This window comes from Erinaceus europaeus, chromosome 7 (genome assembly GCF_950295315.1).
Source record: "Erinaceus europaeus chromosome 7, mEriEur2.1, whole genome shotgun sequence".
Taxonomy (NCBI): Eukaryota; Metazoa; Chordata; class Mammalia; order Eulipotyphla; family Erinaceidae; genus Erinaceus; species Erinaceus europaeus.
This window is the reverse complement of record NC_080168.1, coordinates 111,789,216-111,808,323: the sequence shown is the minus strand read 5'-3', so window position 1 is coordinate 111,808,323 and position 19,108 is coordinate 111,789,216. Positions and strand designations below refer to the sequence as shown.

The window sequence follows — 19,108 nt, the reverse complement described above, 5'->3', positions numbered from 1 at the left end:
TGGCCAGGGGGTTCCATCCTTCAGTGTGGTGGAGGCCAGGCTTGAACCTGGGTTGAGCATATGACATGCAGCACGCTATCCACGTGAGCTATTTTGCCGGCCCTCTCCATCTCTTTGTCTCTGTCTTCTGTGTCTTTCTGCTTCTAGGCAGCTGTCTCTGCACCTCCACTCCCTCAAAAGCAGTCTGCCCCCTGAGAATTTGACTGGGGTGGGGCTGGGGGAGAAAGTGCAATCTTAGATCCTCAGTCCAGGCAGATGGGTCCCGCTGCCCTGACAAGAGAAAGGCTGACTTTCTAGGAGCCCCAGAACCACCACCTTGATACAGTCAGCATCCAGGGAAGGTTCCCCTCAGCCTAGGTACCTCCTCTAGTAACCAGGACCACAATGGACTGCGAGGAAGAGGGGCAGAGAAGAATCAAGAGAGAAACGCAGAGGCTTGAGGGAAGTGTGGTGTTTTTTGTGGTGTTTTTGTTTTTGTTTTTTTCATCTCCACCAGTCTTCGATCCTAGGAGCAAAAGCTCTCAGTTTTTGTGTCTTTGTTTTTGTTTGTTTGTTTGTTTTCTTTTTCTTTGTTTTTAAATTTTTAAATTTATTTATTTTCCCTTTTGTTGCCCTTTTTATTGTTGTTGTAGTTATTATTGATGTCCTCATTGTTGGATAGGACAGAGAGAAATGGAGAGAGGAGGGGAAGACAGAGAGGAGGAGAGAAAGATAGACACCTGCAGACCTGCTTCACTGCCTGTGAAGCTACTCTCTTGCAGGTGGGGAGCCGGGGGCTCGAACCGGGATCCTTACACTGGTCCTTGCGCTTTGCGCCACCTGCGCTTAACCCGCTGCATTACAGCTCAAACACCCCTCTTTTTTCTTTCTTTCTTGTCTCTCTTTTCTTAGACCTTCAAGTTCCTGAGGGCAAATTGTCATGGAGACTGGAACTCAGCTCTCAATACCACCACCCTTCACTCTGTCCTGGTCCAGAAAGAAGCTTCTTCTCCTCACTCACTGGGCACCACCCCGGTCCCCAGCACCCTCAGACTCCAGCCTAGTAGCACCCCAATCCCTAAAAGTCTGAGCTCCAAGCCCCCAGGGTCCTTCTCCTTTCTTTCCTCTATTCCCTGAAGTCCTCATCCTTGCTTAAGCCCAGGTGGAGCCAGGAGTTCGGGGCCCCTGAGGCCCCTGGGCCATAGCTCAACAGGCTGGGCCACATTCCAGGTGGATTAACCCCTCCAATGCCAAGGGTGAGAAGCTACCAGACACCCTCCCCATCTTCCCTTAACTGGCTCAGGCTGGGAGCCTGGCTTGGCGTCTTAACCTTCGTACTCTTTTGTTTCTCACCTTTGGGTGGTAAACAGAGACCCAAGGGTGGGGCAGGAAGGGGGTAGGGGGGGTGGGGAGCAGGAGGAAGGTTCCTGACAAGGATGCTCAGACTTTGGCCTAACCCTCAGCCAGGTCAGGAGATGGGAAAGAGCAAAGGGCAGCCCAGCTCTGTTTCACCTTCCTTCTAGTTTGCTTAGAAAGGACCTGAGAATTGAGAGAAGATAAGAAGGGGAAAGAGACCCTTCCTATTCCAGAGCCCAGATTTCTCTGTCTCCCCTTGGGAAGGGGCCAGAAGGACCTTTACTTGGGGGTTGGGGAGGGGGCAAGGATTGAAGACAGCAAGACAGTAGTAGAGAGAAAAAGGTGCCTGGGCTCTTTGGGGGTGGAGGGTCTTATGGAAAGGAGAGGACACATCTCTCCTCCCAAGATGCCACCTCACACTGGGGTGGGGTAGGGTGGGGGGCTAGGGAAAGGGGACCTTACAAAGCTGCTTCTCTTAAGAGCTGAGGTGGAGTTAAGGGGAGGGCATGAATGAAGGGGGCTGCCGGATGGATGGAGGGGGGTGTCTCCCTGCTGCCCTGCCCGCTCCACAACCTGGAACAAAGCTGCTCTTGTAGACTGCTCTCCACCCACCGCCCCCCTCCCCTCTGTATAAACACGACCACCTTTTTCCATGACCCCATCCCCAGCCTGGGTGGAGAACCCAGGCAAGCTCTGCTCCAGCCTGGGCCCCCAGCCTGCACCCCAGGAGGCAGTGATGGGCCAGCTTTCACTGCCTTTGTACCGCCCTTGGGGGAGCCTTGCGGGACCCTAGAGTCTTCACTTCTCATCCCCAGGTGCCCTCCCTCCACCCCACTGGCCCCAGGGAGGGGCAGTGCCCAGGAGGCAGGCAATGCCAGTGGAATGTGTGTGGGCATCGGAGGGCACGGACAGGGTGGGGCAGAGGGGGGAACTGGAGGTGCCAGTTAGGTGGCTTTCTGAGCCAGGGGTGGGGGTGTGCCGGGGTGGGGGGTGTGCCCTGTGCTGCCTACTAGGCTCTCAGCCACAGGATGTGTGTGTGTGTGTGTGTGTGTGTGTGTGTGTGTGTGTGTATCTGGGACACCCCAGCTCCAGATACCCTTGCACACACTGCCTTCTTGCCCCAGCCCCTGTCATCTCTCTTGTGGCCTCAGGGACAAGGGACCTTGCCTGTATGGTCCTCAAGCCCAGCTTGGAAACTCAGAAGCATCGCTGAGGGCAGAAACCTCAGACTGGATCACTGGGCTCACAGTGGCCCTGGACATGGACCCTGAAGGGGGGAGTCACAGTCACGGGGGTCTTGCCCTACAGACCTCTCTTATCCCCACCTCTCCACCCCCCCACACACACATGCCCCCCAGTGTTCTTACCTCCCTGCCACCTGCAGGGTCTCTCCTACATACTGGGTCAGGTGGAGGGGTCTGGAATGTAACTGCTGAAGACAGAAGCAGCATCAAACGGGGCTCAGGGATGGCGACTCCTGGGTCTCCCACCCCAGGGTCTCCCTGACCTTCTGTTGTTTCCTTCGGGGCTTCTCTTCAAGATTCCTCCGGACAGCAACCCCCTCCCGCCGCGCCCCCCCCCCCCCCCACCTTGGCTGGAGGATAGCCAAGACTCACAGAGCAGTCAGGGCTGTGAGAGGGAATCCTCAACCGCTGGGGCTTCAAAGGAGCTTCACAGATCCCTAACCCTCAGCTGGCCCTGCAAGCTCCCAACCACTTGCCTTCAGCCCCTTGTCTTGCCCTTGCGCTGGCCGAGCAGGGAGACACTCCACCAGGGCAGGAGCCTCGGGGGGCTGCCTGGCTCCAAACCCACTTCTGCCTCAGGGTGGAGTGGGGAGGAGGGTCCGTCCCCACAGAGGGAGCCCTGCCTTCCTCCACCCCCCACACACCCCAAAGAACAAAAGTGGGGGAGAAACTCCCCTGGCTGGAAACTCGTTCTCCAAAGCTACCCCCTCCCCCCAAGGCTTAGCCGAATGGAAGGTGGCTAGAGACCAGCCCCAGTCCGTCGAAAGTCTTCCCCACCTCGGGGTTCAGTCCTGAGTCCAGGCAGGGAGCCCCCCTCCCAGCTGGGGCTCAGCCCGAGCAGCCTGGGGGGGGGGGGGTAGGCAGGAGCCGGCGTCTCCGCGGCGCCCCCGCCCCCAGCCCACCTCCCCCGAGGAGCTGCTTCCCCGCCTGACTCACCTGGAGGTGGGGCGGGGGAGGGAGGCCGCGGAGCCGGAGGTCCCGGCGTCTGGCGGTCGCCGGGATGCAGCGTCGCGGTGCCGGGGGCTCGCCGGAATGGGGGGCTCTGCTTGGGGGGGTGGGCACGGGCTCTAGGCTGGGACCGTCCCGGGGCCTCTCGGAGCCCGCCCGCCCACGTGACCGCCCCAAAATATCCGACACATTTTCTCCCAAACCGCACACTGACTCTGCAGGCGGGGACACGGAAAATATTTTCTTTCTTTTTCTCCCTCCCCACCCCCCCCACCACCTCCCTCCCAGCCCTGCTCCCTCCTCCCTCCTCCCCCTCCCGCCCTCGCTCCTCCCTTCCCTGCCGCCAGCTTCTGCCCGGCTTGCTCCTCGGTGCCCTGGGGCTGGGGGGGCGGGGCGGGGCGGCCCGGGACGCCTGGGTCTCTGCCCCTCCCCTCTGTGCCGGGTTTCCTTGGCTCCTTCCCCGGAGTCCGGGCAAGTCTGGCAGAGGAGGTCAGTGTCCCTGGTCCATGATGCCACCCTTTCTCTCTGACCCTTTTTCCTTTCCTGCGGGGTAGGGATCTGGCTGAGTTCCTCTGCTACCTCTCCTGCTCAGGCAGTGGGAGCTGTAACTCTGTCCTTCCAGGGGTGCCCTCCCACCCTGGCGGGGGACAGATGTCACTGCTTTGACCCTCTGCCTAGCCATCACCTGCGGGCCTCGCAGTCCGCGGCCCCTTGCCGACTCCAGGCGCTCCTGTGGTCCCAGGCGCAAAGGGGTTTAACTACTGGGGGTGAAGTGGGGTGCTGAGGCCTGGACTGGAAGACCTCCTCCCCCTCGCCCTGTCTGGAGTAAGCTCCAGGACTGCGGGCGGCTGTGTCCCTGGCTGCCAACACTGTCCCCACCTTTTAGGCTTGGGACTGGGAGGAGGGCAGGAGGCACTGTAGCTGGGAGTGGGAGGAGCCCTGGGTGTGAGGGAGAAAGCCAGCGCTGAGGGTGTGTGTCTGCCTTAACCAGTGCATGCTGCCTGGTAGATGTGCCACGAATGTTGTTGACTCCGTGTGTGTGTGTGTGTGTGTGTGTGTGTGTGCTCACACATACCCAGACATTCTCTAACTTCCACTTTCAGTCCCAGAGTTCCCAGCCTCCAGAGGACAGAATGGGAGAAAAGGAGTCTGAAATACAAACTCTGTGTGGGTCCCCAAGACTCCTGCCAGGACAGAAGGTGCAGTGAGCCAGGGAAGGACAGGGTCAGTCACACAGGACTGGGCTAGGCTGGAGAGAGGCACCCAAAGGACCCTACCCAACAATGCCAAGGTGGCCAGCACTGGGGACACAGACTCCAGGTCACATCACATTTTCCATATAGGAATGATTTTGCTCAGTCTTCACCGCCACCCTGGGGGCCAGCTGTCCATCCTCCCGGGAAAGGCCACTTTTGGTAGCCAGAGTCATGTGAAGAAGGGAAGGGGAAGAAGGAGCTAGCTGTGGCTGTCTCAGTGGACCAGACGTCAATGGGGGTGCAGACGAGCCCCCCCTTCACTCCAGGAGTGGGAAGAGCTGAGAATAGGGACTCCAGGGTCCCGTCCCCAGGTGGCCCGGCTTCTGTTGACTTTTGCTCTGTTACCCTGGGAGCAGCTCTCCTGGTGTGGGAGGGGTGGGAGGGGGTAGACCCAGGCGTTCGGGCTAGGCTGGGCTGGTGCCCTGCCTGTGTGGCAGGGATACTGCCTTGGGATTGCCAGCTTAACCCCTCCTGCCCTGCTGGAGGTGGCTGGCAGGAGGAGGGCGGGCCCAGCTGCGGTTTGTGAATGTGGCCCTAACTCCTGCCCGCCCCCTCCCAGCACATCTGCACTTGGTTTACAGTGAATGAGTCTCCTGTTCTCATCAACCAGGAGAGGCCCTGCCTGGTCCTTCACCCGCCAAACCCCATACAGAACCAGGCACTGCGCCCACCACACTCTCCCTGCAGGACATCGCCTCTCTCCATCTCCCCCTTAAAGGATCTCAGAGTCTGGACCCAGAAAGCTGCAGCCTGATACTATGCAGCTAGGGAAGCAGATGTGCTCGAAAATAGGGAACAAAACACTGGGTGGGGGGAGACTTGGAAGAGAGTAAGTCTGGACTTCCATCGGTCTCTGCCCTTCTCCTCTTTGTCTTGGGTTGTCTGTCTTTGTCTCTGGTGGGTGTTTGTCCATCCTTCCGTCTTGGTAACCGTAGCTCCTCCCTTCTGGCGACCTCCTCGGTCCCCAGCCTACAACAGCAGCCAGGGGGCGATGCCCAGAAAGACCCGCCCTGCGCGGGCCCCGCCCCCGGGCTCGCCGCGCCTCCACCCCCACCCTTCCCGAGGACCCATTGACCCGGGTCTGCTGGCTGCAGAGGTTTGGAAGTCAGAACCGATGATAGAGGTGATTTGAGGAGCATTGTGAGGGGTTCAGATTCTTTTCTCCGACTAGCATGGGAGCCGGTGTTCTGTTCAAGATTCCAAAAGGAGGCTTGGGGAAAAGACTTCCCACTTTAGAAACTGGTGGCAAAAGCCACCCTCACTTCTCTCCCTCTGGGGCACCCCCTTTTCCAGGCTTTGCTCTGTCTTTGTCCAGTCAGGTTGGCGACCTGGATAAGTGGTACTTAGGGGATCCTAGGACCAGGCATCCTCTGCTCTTCTCATCACAAAGACCTTCTGCCCAAGACGCTCCTGCCCCACCTCTGAGTCTCATCCTCATCCCCTCCCACTGGCATCAGGACACTGCTTAGGTGATTTTTCCATGCCCAGTCTGGTGTTGGCAGGAGGCAGTTTTATGCCCTGCTCAGAGGCGACTGGCAGATGTCTGTGGGAGGTAGGGTGCTCTGTTACAGCCCCTGAGGGCATCATTAGGACAGAAGTGCCACCGGGGCTTGGAGACCAGGGCACCCAGGGAGAGTGTGATGAAAACATGTTTTGTAGAACACGTGTCTGTGTCTTCCCCCCTCCCTGGTGCCAAGGCTGGTGCCCTGCTGCTTGCCAGTTTGTTTGCTCTCTGGTGACTTACCAACCTCAGTGCTGCCCCCAGATCCCTACACAGAATAAGATCTTCATTTTAGGAGGAGCCCATACGACTCTAGAAATTTCTTCTCGTGGTCCAAGAGGTGGTGCAGTAGATAAAGCACTAGACTCTCAAGCATGAAGTCCTGAGTTCAATCCTCAGTAACACATGTACCAAAGTGATATCCAGTTCTATCTCCTGTCTTTCTCATAAATAAATAAATAATAAATAAATAAATATTTTCTTTCCCAAACATCATTCATTAACAAGAATTTTTTAAAAAATATTTATTCATTCCCTTTTGTTGCCCTTGTATTATTGTCGTAGTTCTTATTGTTGTTGTTACTGATGTCATTATTGTTGGATAGGACAGAGAGAAATGGAGAGAAGAGGGGAAGACAGAGAGGGGAAGAGAAAGATAGACACCTGCAGACCTGCTTCACTGTTTGTGAAGGGATTCCCTGGCAGGTGGGGAGCCAGGGTCTCGAACTGGGGTCCTTACGCCACCTGCACTTAACCCGCTGTGCTACCACCTTTTTTTTTTTTTTTTTTTTTACTGGAGCACTGCTCAGCTCTGGCTTATGGTGGTGTGAGGAATTGAACCTGGGACTTTGGAGCCTCAGGCAGGAGAATGTCTTTGTATAACCATTATGTTATTTGTCCTTCCACCATCACCACCACCAACCACCTTTTCTTTATTTTTGTTTTTCTCAAAGCACTGCTCAGTTCTGGCTAATAATAGTTCAGGGGAACTAACCTGGAGCTTCAGAACCTCAGACATAAGAGTCTTTTTGCATAACCATCATTCTATCCCTCCTGCCCTTGACCCTTGGAGATTTAATGATTGCATGGGGGTGGTGGCACACCTAGTTGAGCACACCTGTTACAATGTGCAAGGACCTCTACCTGCAGGGGAAGCTTCAAGAACAGTAAGGTAGTGCTGCAGGTGTCTCTCTATTCTCTCTTCACCTCTGTCTCCCTATTCTCTCTCAATTTCTCTGTCTCTAGCCAATACATAAAATATATAATTCAAATATTTAATTATTGCAGCCCAAGAGGTGGCACAGTAGATAAAGCACTGGTCTTGCAAAAATGAGATCTTGAGTTCACTCTCCAGTACCACATGTACCAGAGTGATCCTTTGGCCTCTTTCTCCCTCTTGCTCTTTCTCTCTTGATATGTCTCTCTCTCTCTCTCTCTGTCATGTAAGCCTTTTTTTTTTTTTGAAGTAGAAGTGAATTTTTAAATTTTTTTTATATTTATTTATTCCCTTTTGTTGCCCTTGTTTTTTTTGTTGTTGTTGTTGTAGTTATTGATGTCATCGTTGCTGGATAGGACAGAGAGAAATCGAGAGAGGAGGGGAAGACAGAGAGGGGGAGAGAAAGACAGACACTTGCAGACCTGCTTGACCGCTTGTGAAGCTGCCCCCCTGCAGCTGGAGAGCCGGGGAGCCGGGGCTAGAACCGGGATCCTTACACTGGTTCTTGTGCTTGTGCCACCTGTGTTTAACCCACTGTGCTACTGCCTGACTCCCCACCTTTTTTATTTTTTAATTTAGAGCTTACTTCTAAACATTTACAAAATGTTTTTAAAATATTATTTTTTAATTTTTTAGGTTTTCTTTATCTTATTTATTTATTTATTTATTTTTACCAGAACACTGCTCAACTCTGATATATGATGGTGCGGGGGATTGAACCTGGGACTATGGAGCCTCAAGCATGAAAGTCTCCTTGCATTAACATTATGCTATCTACCCCCAACCCCAGTGTATTATTCTGCAATGAGTCACACTGAGACTCAAATCTCAGGCCCTCATGCTTGCATATGTTTTCTTTTTCTTTTGTGTATTTATTTATTTATTGGATAGAGACAGCCAGAAATTGAGAGGAAAGGGGAGATAGAAAGGGAGAGAGTCAGGGCAGGGTGGACAGCATAATGGTTCTGCAAACAAACTGTGATGCCTGAGGCTCTGAAGTCCCAGGTTCATCCCCCACACCACCATTAGCCAGAGCTGACCAGTGCTCTGGTTAAAAAATAAAATAAAGGGGGAGTCGGGCGGTAGTGCAGCAGGTTAAGCACAGATGGTACAAAGCGCAAGGACCGGCATAAGGATCCCGGTTCGAGGCCCCGGCTCCCCACCTGCAGGGGAGTCGCTTCACAGGTGATGAAGCAGGTCTGCAGTTATCTATCTTTCTCTCCCCCTCTGTCTTCCCCTCCTCTCTCCATTTCTCTCTGTCCTATCCAATAATGACATTAATAACAACAACAATAAAACAACAAGGGCAACAAAAGGGAATAAACAAATAAATACATATTTTAAAATATAAATAAAAATAAAATAAAGGGAGTCAGGCGGTAGCACAGCGGGTTAAGCGCATGTGGCACAAAGCGAAAAGACCAGCATCAAGATGCTGGTTTGAGGCCCACCTGTAGGGGGGTCGCTTCACAAACTGAGAAGCAGGTCTGCAGATGTCTTTCTTTTTTTTTTTAATTTTTAATATTTATTTATTTCCTTTTTGTTGCCCTTGTTGTTTTGTTGTTGTAATTATTAATGTCGTTGTTGTTGGATAGGACAGAAAGAAATGGAGAGGGGAGGGGAAGACAGAGAGGGGGAGAGAAAGACAGACACCTGCAGACCTGCTTCACCACCTGTGAAGCAACTCCCCTGCAGGTGGGGAGTCGGGGTTTCCAACTGGGACCCTTATTCCGGTCCTTGTGCTTTGTGCCACGTGCACTTAACCCGCTGCGCTACCGCCCGACTCCCTGATTTGCTTTTTTTTTTATTTCTTTATTGGGAAATTAATGTTTTACATTCAACAGTAAATACAATAGTTTGTACATGCATAACATTGCCCAGTTTCCCATTTAACAATACAACCCCCACTATGTCATTTAAGATGTCTATCTTTCTCTCCCTCTCTCTGTCTTCCCCTCCTCTCTCCATTTCTCTCTGTCCTATCCAACAACGACGACATCAATAACTACAACAATAAAACAACAAGGGCAACAAAAGGGAATAAATAAATATAAAATAAAATTAAAAAGGAAGAAAAGGATGGAGTCATGAAGCACTACTTCACCACTTGTGAAGCTTTTCTCCTGCATGTGGGGACCAGGGGCTTTGAACCTGGGTCCTTGCACACTGTGATGTGTGTGCTTAACCAGGTGCACCACCACCTGGACCCCATACTTGCAATTTCGAGAATATAACATTCAGCTACTTTCACCACCACCCAGGGAAGTGGTTCAACAGGAAGAGCACTGAATTTGCATATGTGAGGTTGCAGCTTCAATCCCCAGCTCCACACAAACCAGAGTCAAGCTCCAGACTCTTTTCTTAAATGAACAAATCTTAATTCTTTTAAAAGTTATTTTTATTTATTTATTTTGAATAGAGACAAAGAGTAATTGAGAAGGAAGGGGGAGATAGAGGAAGAGAGAGACACCAGCAGCATTGTTTCACTATTCATGAAGCTCTTCCCCTGCTGATGAGGAGCAGGAGCTTGAACCTAGGACCTTGTGTCTGCAATGCATGCACTCAACCAGGTATGCCACCGCCTGGCCCTCTAATCTTTTTTTTTTTTATTTTTTTATTTTATTTACTTATTCCCTTTTGTTGCCCTTGTTGTTTTATTGTTGTAGTTATTATTGTTGTTGTTGTTGTTGGATAGGACAGAGAGAAATGGAGAGAGGAGGGGAAGACAAAGAGGAAGAGAGAAAGACAGACACCTGCAGACCTGCTTCACCGCTTGTGAAGCGACTCCCCTGCAGGTGGGGAGCCGGGGTTCGAACCGGGATCCTTATGCCGGTCCTTGAGCTTTGCACCACCTGCGCTTAACCCGCTGCGCTACAGCCCGACTCCCTAATCTTTTTTTTTTTAAGATTAAAAAAAAATTTATTTATTCCCTTTTGTTGTTGTTGTTTTATTGTTGTAGTTATCACTGTTATTGATGTCGTTGTTGTTGGATAGGACAGGGAGAAATGGAGAGAGATGGGGAAGACAGAGAGGGGGAGAGAAAGATAGACACCTGCAGACCTGCTTCACCACCCATGAAGCAATTCCCCTGCAGGTGGGGAGCCGGGGCTCGCACCGAGATCCTTATGCCGGTCCTTGCGCTTTGCACCACCTGCACTTAACCTGCTGCGCTACCGCCAGACCACCATCCTGTCAGATTTTTTTAAAGATAGAAGCAGAAAATGAAAGAGACCACAACACTGAAGCTTTCTTCAGTGTGGTGGGGTAACCTAGGTTGTACACATGGCAAGTCAACACACTTTCCAGTAGAGCTATTTTGCCAATAAATAAAATCTTAAAGAGAAATAAAGGAAGGAAGGAAGGAATAAAGAGAAAGGAAGGAAGGAAGGAAGGAAGGAAGGAAGGAAGGAAGGAAGGAAGGAAGGAAGGGTCGGGCTGTAGTGCAGCAGGTTAAGCGCAGCAGGTTAAGCACAGGTGGTACAAAGCGCAAGGACCGGAGTAAGGATCCCATTTCGAGCCCCTGGCTCCTCACCAGCAGGAGGGGAGTCGCTTCACAAGCAGTGAAGCAGGTCTGCAGGTGCCTGTCTTTCTCTCCCCCTCTCTATCTTCCCCTCCTCTCTCCACTTGTCTCTGTCCTATCCAACAACAACAACATCAATAACAATAACATCAATAAAACAAGGGCAACAAAAAGGAAATACATATTTTAAAAAAAGAGAAAAAAGAAGGAAGGAAGGAAGGAAGGAAGGAAGGAAGGAAGGAAAGAAAGAAAGAAAGAAAGAAAGAAAGAAAGAAAGGGACCGGTTGGAGCACCTAGTTGAGCACATATGTTAGAATATGCAAGGACCCGGGTTTGAGCCCCCGGTCTCCACCTGCAGAGCGAAAGTTTCACAAGTGGTGAAGCAGGGCTGCAGGTGTCTCCCTGGCTCTCTTTCACTCTCTATCTCCCCCTTTCCTCTCAATTTCTGACTGTCTCTATCTAATAAGAAAATAAAGATAATAAAAAAAAAATTTTAAGAAAGGAAGGATAGAAGACAGAAAGAGAGAGGGATAGAAGGAAAAGAGGAGATGAGAGAAGTTGTGCAGGAGAGAGAAGGTATCAAAGAGTATGTGCTCAGGTCCTGGAGTTGAGGTCCTGGCACCCCATCACCCTGCTCCCCCAGAGAGACAAGGGTCCCTCCACTGCTGTTCCCCACCTAGATTCCATAAGCTATCAGGGAGGGATGGTAAGCACCTCTTCAACCACTTGTTCCTTCAGGAAGGGAAGCAGGCCCAGGTAAGAAGAGGAAGCCACAGGCTTAGGCCTGACTCTACTCTCCAGAGCAGAGTTTCTGGTAACCCTCCCCACCCCCAGGGTGAGGGATTCCTTCATTTGCCCAGCTAGAGCTGCACCAGGTAGCAGAGCCTTCTCTGCTGAGATGTCCTACCACACCCCCTGGGATCCAGCCTTGACCTGCCCCATTCTCTGGGACAGCTCTGCCTCCACCAGCCGCCTGAAGTGTGTGTGGTGAGCGCTCCACTGGCTGCCAGTGGTGTGGATGGATGGAACAGTCTACCTTGAACAGAGCCTTCATCCTGGGGATGGGGCTTGTTTCTGCCCTATCCACTGGGGAGTTGGGGGCGGGGAGGGTCTTTGGTTTCTCCACTCAGACACCAAGGTTCTCAGATTCTTTCTAAAGAGAAGGCCTTGAGAAGCTTTTGGAGGAGGGAGTAGGTTTCTCTGTGGCTGGGCCTCTCCTGGAGCTAACAAAGAGGTCATGGAACCAGTGGGGTTAAGTTTCAGTCCTACGCTGACCCACTTTCTTCTCTGTGCCCACATCCCCTGGGGCCAGAATGTTGGGTGGGGCCAGCCTGGCAACCCTGCTCCCACACCTGGGACTTCCCCTGGATGGAAACTCCCAGAACTTTGGTGTCCTGCCTCCCCTGCCAACTCCCACTAACCATCTGGGATGTGTCCAGCATCAGTCTTTTCTCACTGTCTGCCAGCCCTTGGCCAGATGACATCTCAGCATCTCCACGCCAGCCCCAAAGATGTGGGTCTACTCTCTAGAACCATCTCTGAAGGCCTGTGGATGGTGGCATAGTATTTCTGGCTCTCTCCCTCTCACTCCTTTCCCTATCCTTCTAAAAACAGAGGGGGGCTGGGTGGTGGCACACCCAGTTAAGCACACGTATCTGTATCTCCAAGCACAATGACCAGGGTTCGCTCCTGCTCCCCACCAGCCGGGGGGTCTGCTTCACGGGTGATGAAGCAGGTCTGCAAGTGTTTCTCTTTCTCTCCCTTCCTTTTTTTTTCCCCCAAGTGGTGGTGTCCTCTGGGGAGGACAGGCTTTGAACCTGAAGCCCTGTCTGCCTGCCTCAGAGTCCACAGGCAGAGCCACTCCACCAGCTCAGAAGTCTGCTCTCTCCCTTTCTCAATTGCTCTGTCCTATCTGATTTAAAAAAAAAAAAAACCTAGAAAAGAAAAGAAAAGAAAGGAAAATATAGCCTCTGGGAGTAGTGTATTTGTAATGCCAGCCCCAAACCCCAGCAATGACCCTGGTGGCAAGGAAGAAAGAAAAATGAAGGAAAGAAAGAGGAAAGAAAAGAAAAAAAGTAAAAATATAAAATAAGGAGCTGAGTGTTGACACACTTGGTTGAGCTCACACAGTACCATGCTCAAGGACCCTCCCAAGGACCTGGGTTCAAGCCCCCACTCCCCAACTGCAGTGGTAACACTTCACAACCCATAAAGTAGGTCTACAGGTGTCTGTCTTTCTCTCCTTCTCTATCTCTCCTCCCCTCTCAATTTCTCTCTACCCTGTCAAATAAAATAGAAAAAAAAAAAAAAAAAAAAAAAAAGGCTGCCAGGAGCCATGGATTCAAAGTGCAGGCACTGAGCTCTAGCAATAATAACCCTGGAAGAAAAGACTATATATATGTATATACAGTAAAATATTATTATAGATCATATTTTTAAATATAGTAAGTATGTAATAATAATTGGACCAGAGTGACAGCTTGGTGATATTATTGCACAGGTCCCACCTCTGGCATTGTGTAAAGATAAATAAATGAATAGTGGCCCAGGGCTCGGTGGTGGCACACCTGGTTGAGAACACGCATTACAGTGCATAAGGACTCAAGCCCCTGGTCCCCACCTGCAGGGGGGAAGCTTCACAAGTGTTGAAACAGTGTTGTAGGTGTCTGTCTCTCTCCCTCTTAGTCTCCCCCTCCCCTCTCAATATCTCTCTGTTTCTACCCAAAATAAGTAAATATTGAAAAGGAAGGAAGGAAGGAAGGAAGGAAGGAAGGAAGGAAGGAAGGAAGGGAGAAAAAGTGACCCAGAAGGTGGCACAGTGGCTAAAGCTTTGGACTTAAAAGCATGATGTCCCAGTTCGATCCCAGCATTTCATATGCCGGAGTGATACTCTGGTTAACTCTCACTATTACTACTAAATACACACATACATAAATTTGCCTGGGCTGGCAAAACAGCCCACTGGCTCCTATTGTATGAAACTATGGCACTGTGCTGTTATTTCCTCTTTCTATCTGAAAAAAGGTGGCCTGGAGCTGTAAAGCATCTATGATATGGATCAGCAGTGGTAGGGAATGTTCCATTCTCTGAAGGGAGGTTGGATAGCATACTCTGCCTATCACCTGAGGATGATGGGTCCTGAAATTAGCACAGCCTGGAATCCCGGTTCCTAGCCGTGATCACGGTATTTGAGCTCAGACCTACAGGGATGCAGAGGTTACACAGGCTCCTGTGCTGACTATGCGCCCCAGATCCGATCAATGGGGTTTACAGTTAACAATATTTATACCCTTTTCCCCTATCTGGGAGCTACTCTCTTCCCTGATCCAGCTTTCTGGTCCTTTTTCCAACTATGACACCATCTACCCAGACAATAATTTGGATCCACCTGCATATTAGCTATGAGGTGCAGGCAAAAACTAGTTGGGTCATGGGCCCTGTGAAATATGCCTAAATTAGACCTACTAGCTTTTTCCAAAATGGAGACCCCAATCCCCATCCTCAATATTCTTGCCTCTAGGTTCATTTGCTCTGCTTTCTGTCTTAACTCTTTTTCAGCCACCAGGTTCTAGATGATACCATGATGCCAACTGGACTTCGCAGGGCAGACAACCCCACCATGTGTCTTGGAGCCCCACCTCCCCAGTTTCCTGCTCCACTAGGGAAAGAGAGAGACAGGCTGGGAGTATGGATCAACCTGCCAATGCCCATGTTCAGTGGGGAAACAATTACAGAAGCCAGACCTTCCACCTTCTGTATCCCATAATGACCCTGGGTCCATAATCCCTGAGGGATAAAGAATAGGAAATCTATCAGAGGAGGGAATGGGATATGGAGTTCCTGTGGTGGGAATTGTACCCCTCTTAGCCTATGGTCTTGTCAGTGTTCCCATTTTATAAATAAAAACAAAAACAAACAAACAAACAAAAACCCACCTATGATAAAGACAAAAAAGGGGGCTAGGCAGTAGCGCAGTGAGTTAAGTGCACATGGCGTGAAGTACAAGGACCAGTGTGAGGATCCTGGTTTGAGTCCCTGGCTCCCCACCTGCAGCGGGGTTGCTTCACAAGTGGTGAAGCAGGTCTGCAGGTGTCTATCTGTCTCTTCTCCTCTCTGTCTTCCCCTCCTCTCTCCATTTCTCTCCTACCCAACAACAATAACAACAACAATGATGACAATAACAATGAATACAACAACAAGGGCAACAAAATGGGAAAAACATGGCCTCCAGGAGCAGTGGATTCTAGGTGCGGGCATCGAGCCCCAGTGATGACCCTGGAGGCAAAAAAGAAAAGAAAAGAAAATGAATCATAGAAAAGATGAAAATAAATAAATAAATAAATAAATAAAGGCAAGCGTGGGGAATAGCGTAGTGTTTTCAGGTGACAGAGGCATTGGAGGCTCTACTTTCTAGGTTCACCACAATAAGCCAGGGCTGCACAGTGCTCTGCTCTCTCCCTCCCTCCCATTAAAATAAACAACACATTAAAAAAATAATAACATGGGAGTCGGGCTGTAGCGCAGCGGGTTAAGCGCAGGTGGCGCAAAGCACAAGGACCGGCATAAGGATCCCGGTTCGAACCCCGGCTCCCCACCTGCAGGGGAGTCGCTTCACAGGCGGTGAAGCAGGTCTGCAGGTGTCTATCTTTCTCTCCTCCTCTCTGTCTTCCCCTCCTCTCTCCATTTCTCTCTGTCCTATCCAACAACAACAACGACAACAACAATAATAACTACAACAATAAAACAACAAGGGCAACAAAAGGGAATAAATAAATAAAATAAATATTAAAAATAATAATAACATAAGATAATAATTTAAATAAATAAATGAAAATTGTCCAGATTGATTATCAGTCTCCCAGAGACACCCCCATACACACTGGGATTTGCCCCTCTGGAAACTCCCAGAACCTACGCTTTTCCCCTGCACTGCCAGCCCCCGCCAACGTCCTGGCTCAGCCTCATGGCATCTTGGCTGCTGCTGCTGCTTCTCAAAATCCCCTTTGGGGACAGTCTGGGAGTCTGAAGCAGCCAGTCTGGTGGTGGTGGGGGGGGGGAGGTTCTCTACCCAGGCAGGCGGCAGGTGCCTAGAGCTCGAGAAAAACTTTTGGACAGGGTAAAGAGGGAAACTTCGGAGACGCGAGGATCTGGTCAGGTGGAGACAAGAGACTGACGGGCCCTCAGCAGAAGAGCATGAGCAAAGGAGCGGAGGCGTGAAGGCGCACGCCATATTGGAAGAGCGCGTTCTGCTCTGGTGCAGTTGGAGGGCTTACAGTGGAAGGGAGGGTGGTGGCAGGAGAGCTTTGCAGGAAGACCTGGAAGGGCAGGGCTGAGCTCCCTGCAGGCTCAGCAAGGCTCAGCAGTGTCTTAGGCTTAATCCTGCCCCCCACTGGCCTCCCCTATTCTACCATCCCCCCAACCCCCAGCCTGGCTGCTCCAGCAGCTGAATGGACTTCTCTCTGGGTCTACGCTTGGGACCTCGGAACAAGAAGTTCAGCAGCCAAAAGCCCCCTCCACCCTCCAGGCCCGGCCCACCGGCTGCCTCTCCCTGTCTGTCCTGTCCACCCTCTGCCTGTGTCTGCTCCTGCCCTGGCTGCCCCCCTCCCACTTGCCCCTGCACGATATATCCCTCTCCCACATACGCCTGCCCCACCTGTCCCAGCCTCCCTGGCCCACCTTGCACTTGCCCTTGCCCTCCTTGCCCTGCCTGTCCTCCCCTGACTTGTCCCTATGGCCCTTGCATTGCATGTTCTGGTCCCCACCTTATCTGCTGCCACTGTCCCCCTTGTCCCATTTATGCTCGGTCCAAGGGCCAAGCTCCATGTTTGACCTCCTGCTCCGGTTGCAGTGGTGACAACTGTGATTGTGGCCCAAGACCTGCTTGGGGACCTCCAGACTCCGCTGATCGCTGCTGCTGCTGCTGCTTCCAGCAACAACGCACCTCTCAGTGGCACTGTCTGATAGTCTAGGTGAGGTTGCACTTAGGTAGCTGTGTCCGTGGACAGGAGACAGAAGCAAAGGATGGCACAAAGAGGGACAGCAGGACATCCAGGAGCTCAGTGCCTGCAGCTTCAGCTGTGCCTTCTGCTTTGCAGTGGCACATGCTTCTGGGCATGTGCCTGCTGGTTCCAGAACCTTCTCTTCTACAACTTCTGGAATGGAAAGTGTTCTACTCTGAGCCTCCTCTGTGACCCCTGCAGGTGAGCAAGTTGCCATATTTTTCCTGGGGAATCTTCTAAGTTTATTTTTGCAGTTCTCATGGAGAAGATGGAGTCTTCCAGAGAAAGAAGGAATCTTTTTGTCCAGGGGCTACTTTTTCATATTCTCTTTTCTTTCCTTTTTTTTTTTAAAAAAAATTCATGATTAACTATTATTTATTTTACAGCCTGGGACTTAGTGGTACACCAGGACCTGGTCCAACCTGCAAGCCTGAGGTCCTGAGTTTAAACCCCAGCATCAAATATGCCAGAGTGATGCCCTGGTTTTCCCTCTCATAAATAAGACTTTTTTTTAAATTTAAAAATAATTAAAAATCAGGTTGGGGAGACAGCATAAAGGTCTTGCAAAAAACTCATGCTTGAGGATCTTAAGTTTCCAGGTTCAACCCCCAGCACCACAATAAACCACAGCTGAATAGTGCTTTGGTCTCTTCTCTCCATATCTTTCTCATTAAAAATAACACAAAAAATAGGGGTCTGGGAGACAGTGCAGTAGAGAAAGTATTTCTCTCTCTCTTTATATCTTTAAAAATCTTTTTATAATAATAATTATTATTAGATAAAGACAGAGAGAGATTGAGAGGGGAGGGGGATGTAGAGATGGAAAGAAACAGACACTTGCAGCCCTGCTATACCACTTGTGAAGCTTTTCCCCTGCAGATGGGAACCAGGGCCTTGAACCCAAGTCCTTGCACTTGGTAATGTGTGTGCTTAACCAGGTACATCACTGCCTACCCCAAGCATTGGACCAGGGAGCACATGTACCACAGTGATATCTGGTTCTTTCTCTCTCTCCTCCTATCTCATTAATAAATAAATAAAATCTTTTTTTTTTTTTTTTTACACCAGAGCACTGCTCAGCTCTGGCTTATGGTGGTGTGGGGGATTGAACCTGGAAACTTAAGAGCCTCAGGCATGAAAGTCTCTTTGCATAACCATTATGCTATACCCCCCAAAATACAAGAAATAGAAATATATTTCATGAAAAGAAAGAGTGAGAGAAAAGGGGAGAGAGATTTCATGTGAAAATGAGAGAGAATATAGGCACCACTCCAGCACCTGTGGCACCAGAGACTGGACCAGGAATCTCAGGCATGAAGTCCCACTTTCTACCAGTTGAGTTATTTCTCCAGCCACCAGGAGCTGCTTCTAGCCCCTTGGGCCTCTATCCATCTGGCTGACTAATCTCAGAGTCTTTGAACTGCTTACTTGTCATCTTGAGTCAGGCAAGCAAGGTCAGTAACTGACCAGAATAGGAGACTGAGCTATGGTTCTGGCTCCTCCCTCCCCTTGGACCTCATGGCATCTTTCCTGGTCCTTGGCTTCTAGGAGCAAGGTGCTCTCCACCGACTTCTTTCAAATCTCTGAGTGCTTGTCAGCCCCCTCCCCTCCCATCTCAATCTCCCAGCAATAATCCCATCTGTGGGGCCCATGCTCTTCTGGCCTGGGGTGAGGGGAGCAGGGAGCCTTTGACTCAGCCTCCCAGTGATTCCACATCCATGTAAGGAGTTGTAAGCCTTCTGTCTCTTGGGGCAGTGCTGGGGTTTGAAGAATCCATTGAGCAGAACTGGAAGTGAGAAACCTGAGTGTCTTCCTGGGAGTAGAGGCTAAACTGACAGCCTCTAAACTCTCTCCACATCTCTCTAGGTCTCTGACACTAGTCAGTTTCAGTCTTTCTTATTGTGTGGGCCTTTTATTTTTCCCCTTCTGTATTAAATGTGTGCATTTTGTTTTATTTATTTATTTATTGCCAGAATACAATATTGTTCAGCTCTGATTCATTTATTATTATTACTATTTATTGGGTAGACACAGCCAGAAATTGAGGGGAAGGGGGAGGGAGGGAGGGAGGGAGACAGTGAGACACCTG

At 50.7% G+C, this 19,108-nt stretch overlaps 2 protein-coding genes across 8 annotated transcripts in view; one reads left to right on the top strand and one right to left on the bottom strand.

Moving 5' to 3' along the window:
• RARG (retinoic acid receptor gamma) overlaps positions 1-4,375 on the bottom strand; it is a 28,447-nt gene extending 24,072 nt beyond the window's left edge. Inside the window, exons 1-3 of one of the 6 annotated variants that reach the window (XM_060195278.1) lie at positions 4,213-4,375; positions 3,516-3,621; positions 2,703-2,767 (exon numbers count right to left, since the gene is read on the bottom strand). The gene's annotated coding sequence lies outside the window, so the exon portion shown is untranslated. Of the gene's footprint in view, positions 1-2,702; positions 2,768-3,515; positions 3,858-4,212 lie in introns of those variants that run through there. The other 5 variants (XM_060195275.1, XM_060195276.1, XM_060195277.1 and 2 more) reach the window with 5 other exon arrangements.
• LOC132539505 (sperm mitochondrial-associated cysteine-rich protein) overlaps positions 1-19,108 on the top strand; it is a 40,001-nt gene that overhangs the window by 9,768 nt on the left and 11,125 nt on the right. Inside the window, exons 1-3 of one of the 2 annotated variants that reach the window (XM_060195288.1) lie at positions 3,998-4,016; positions 4,631-4,726; positions 14,579-16,994. In XM_060195288.1, coding sequence (XP_060051271.1) covers positions 16,468-16,989 — 522 coding nt within the window. In that variant the 5' untranslated portion in view covers positions 3,998-4,016; positions 4,631-4,726; positions 14,579-16,467 and the 3' untranslated portion in view covers positions 16,990-16,994. Of the gene's footprint in view, positions 1-3,997; positions 4,017-4,630; positions 4,727-14,578; positions 16,995-19,108 lie in introns of those variants that run through there. The other variant, XM_060195290.1, reaches the window with a different exon arrangement.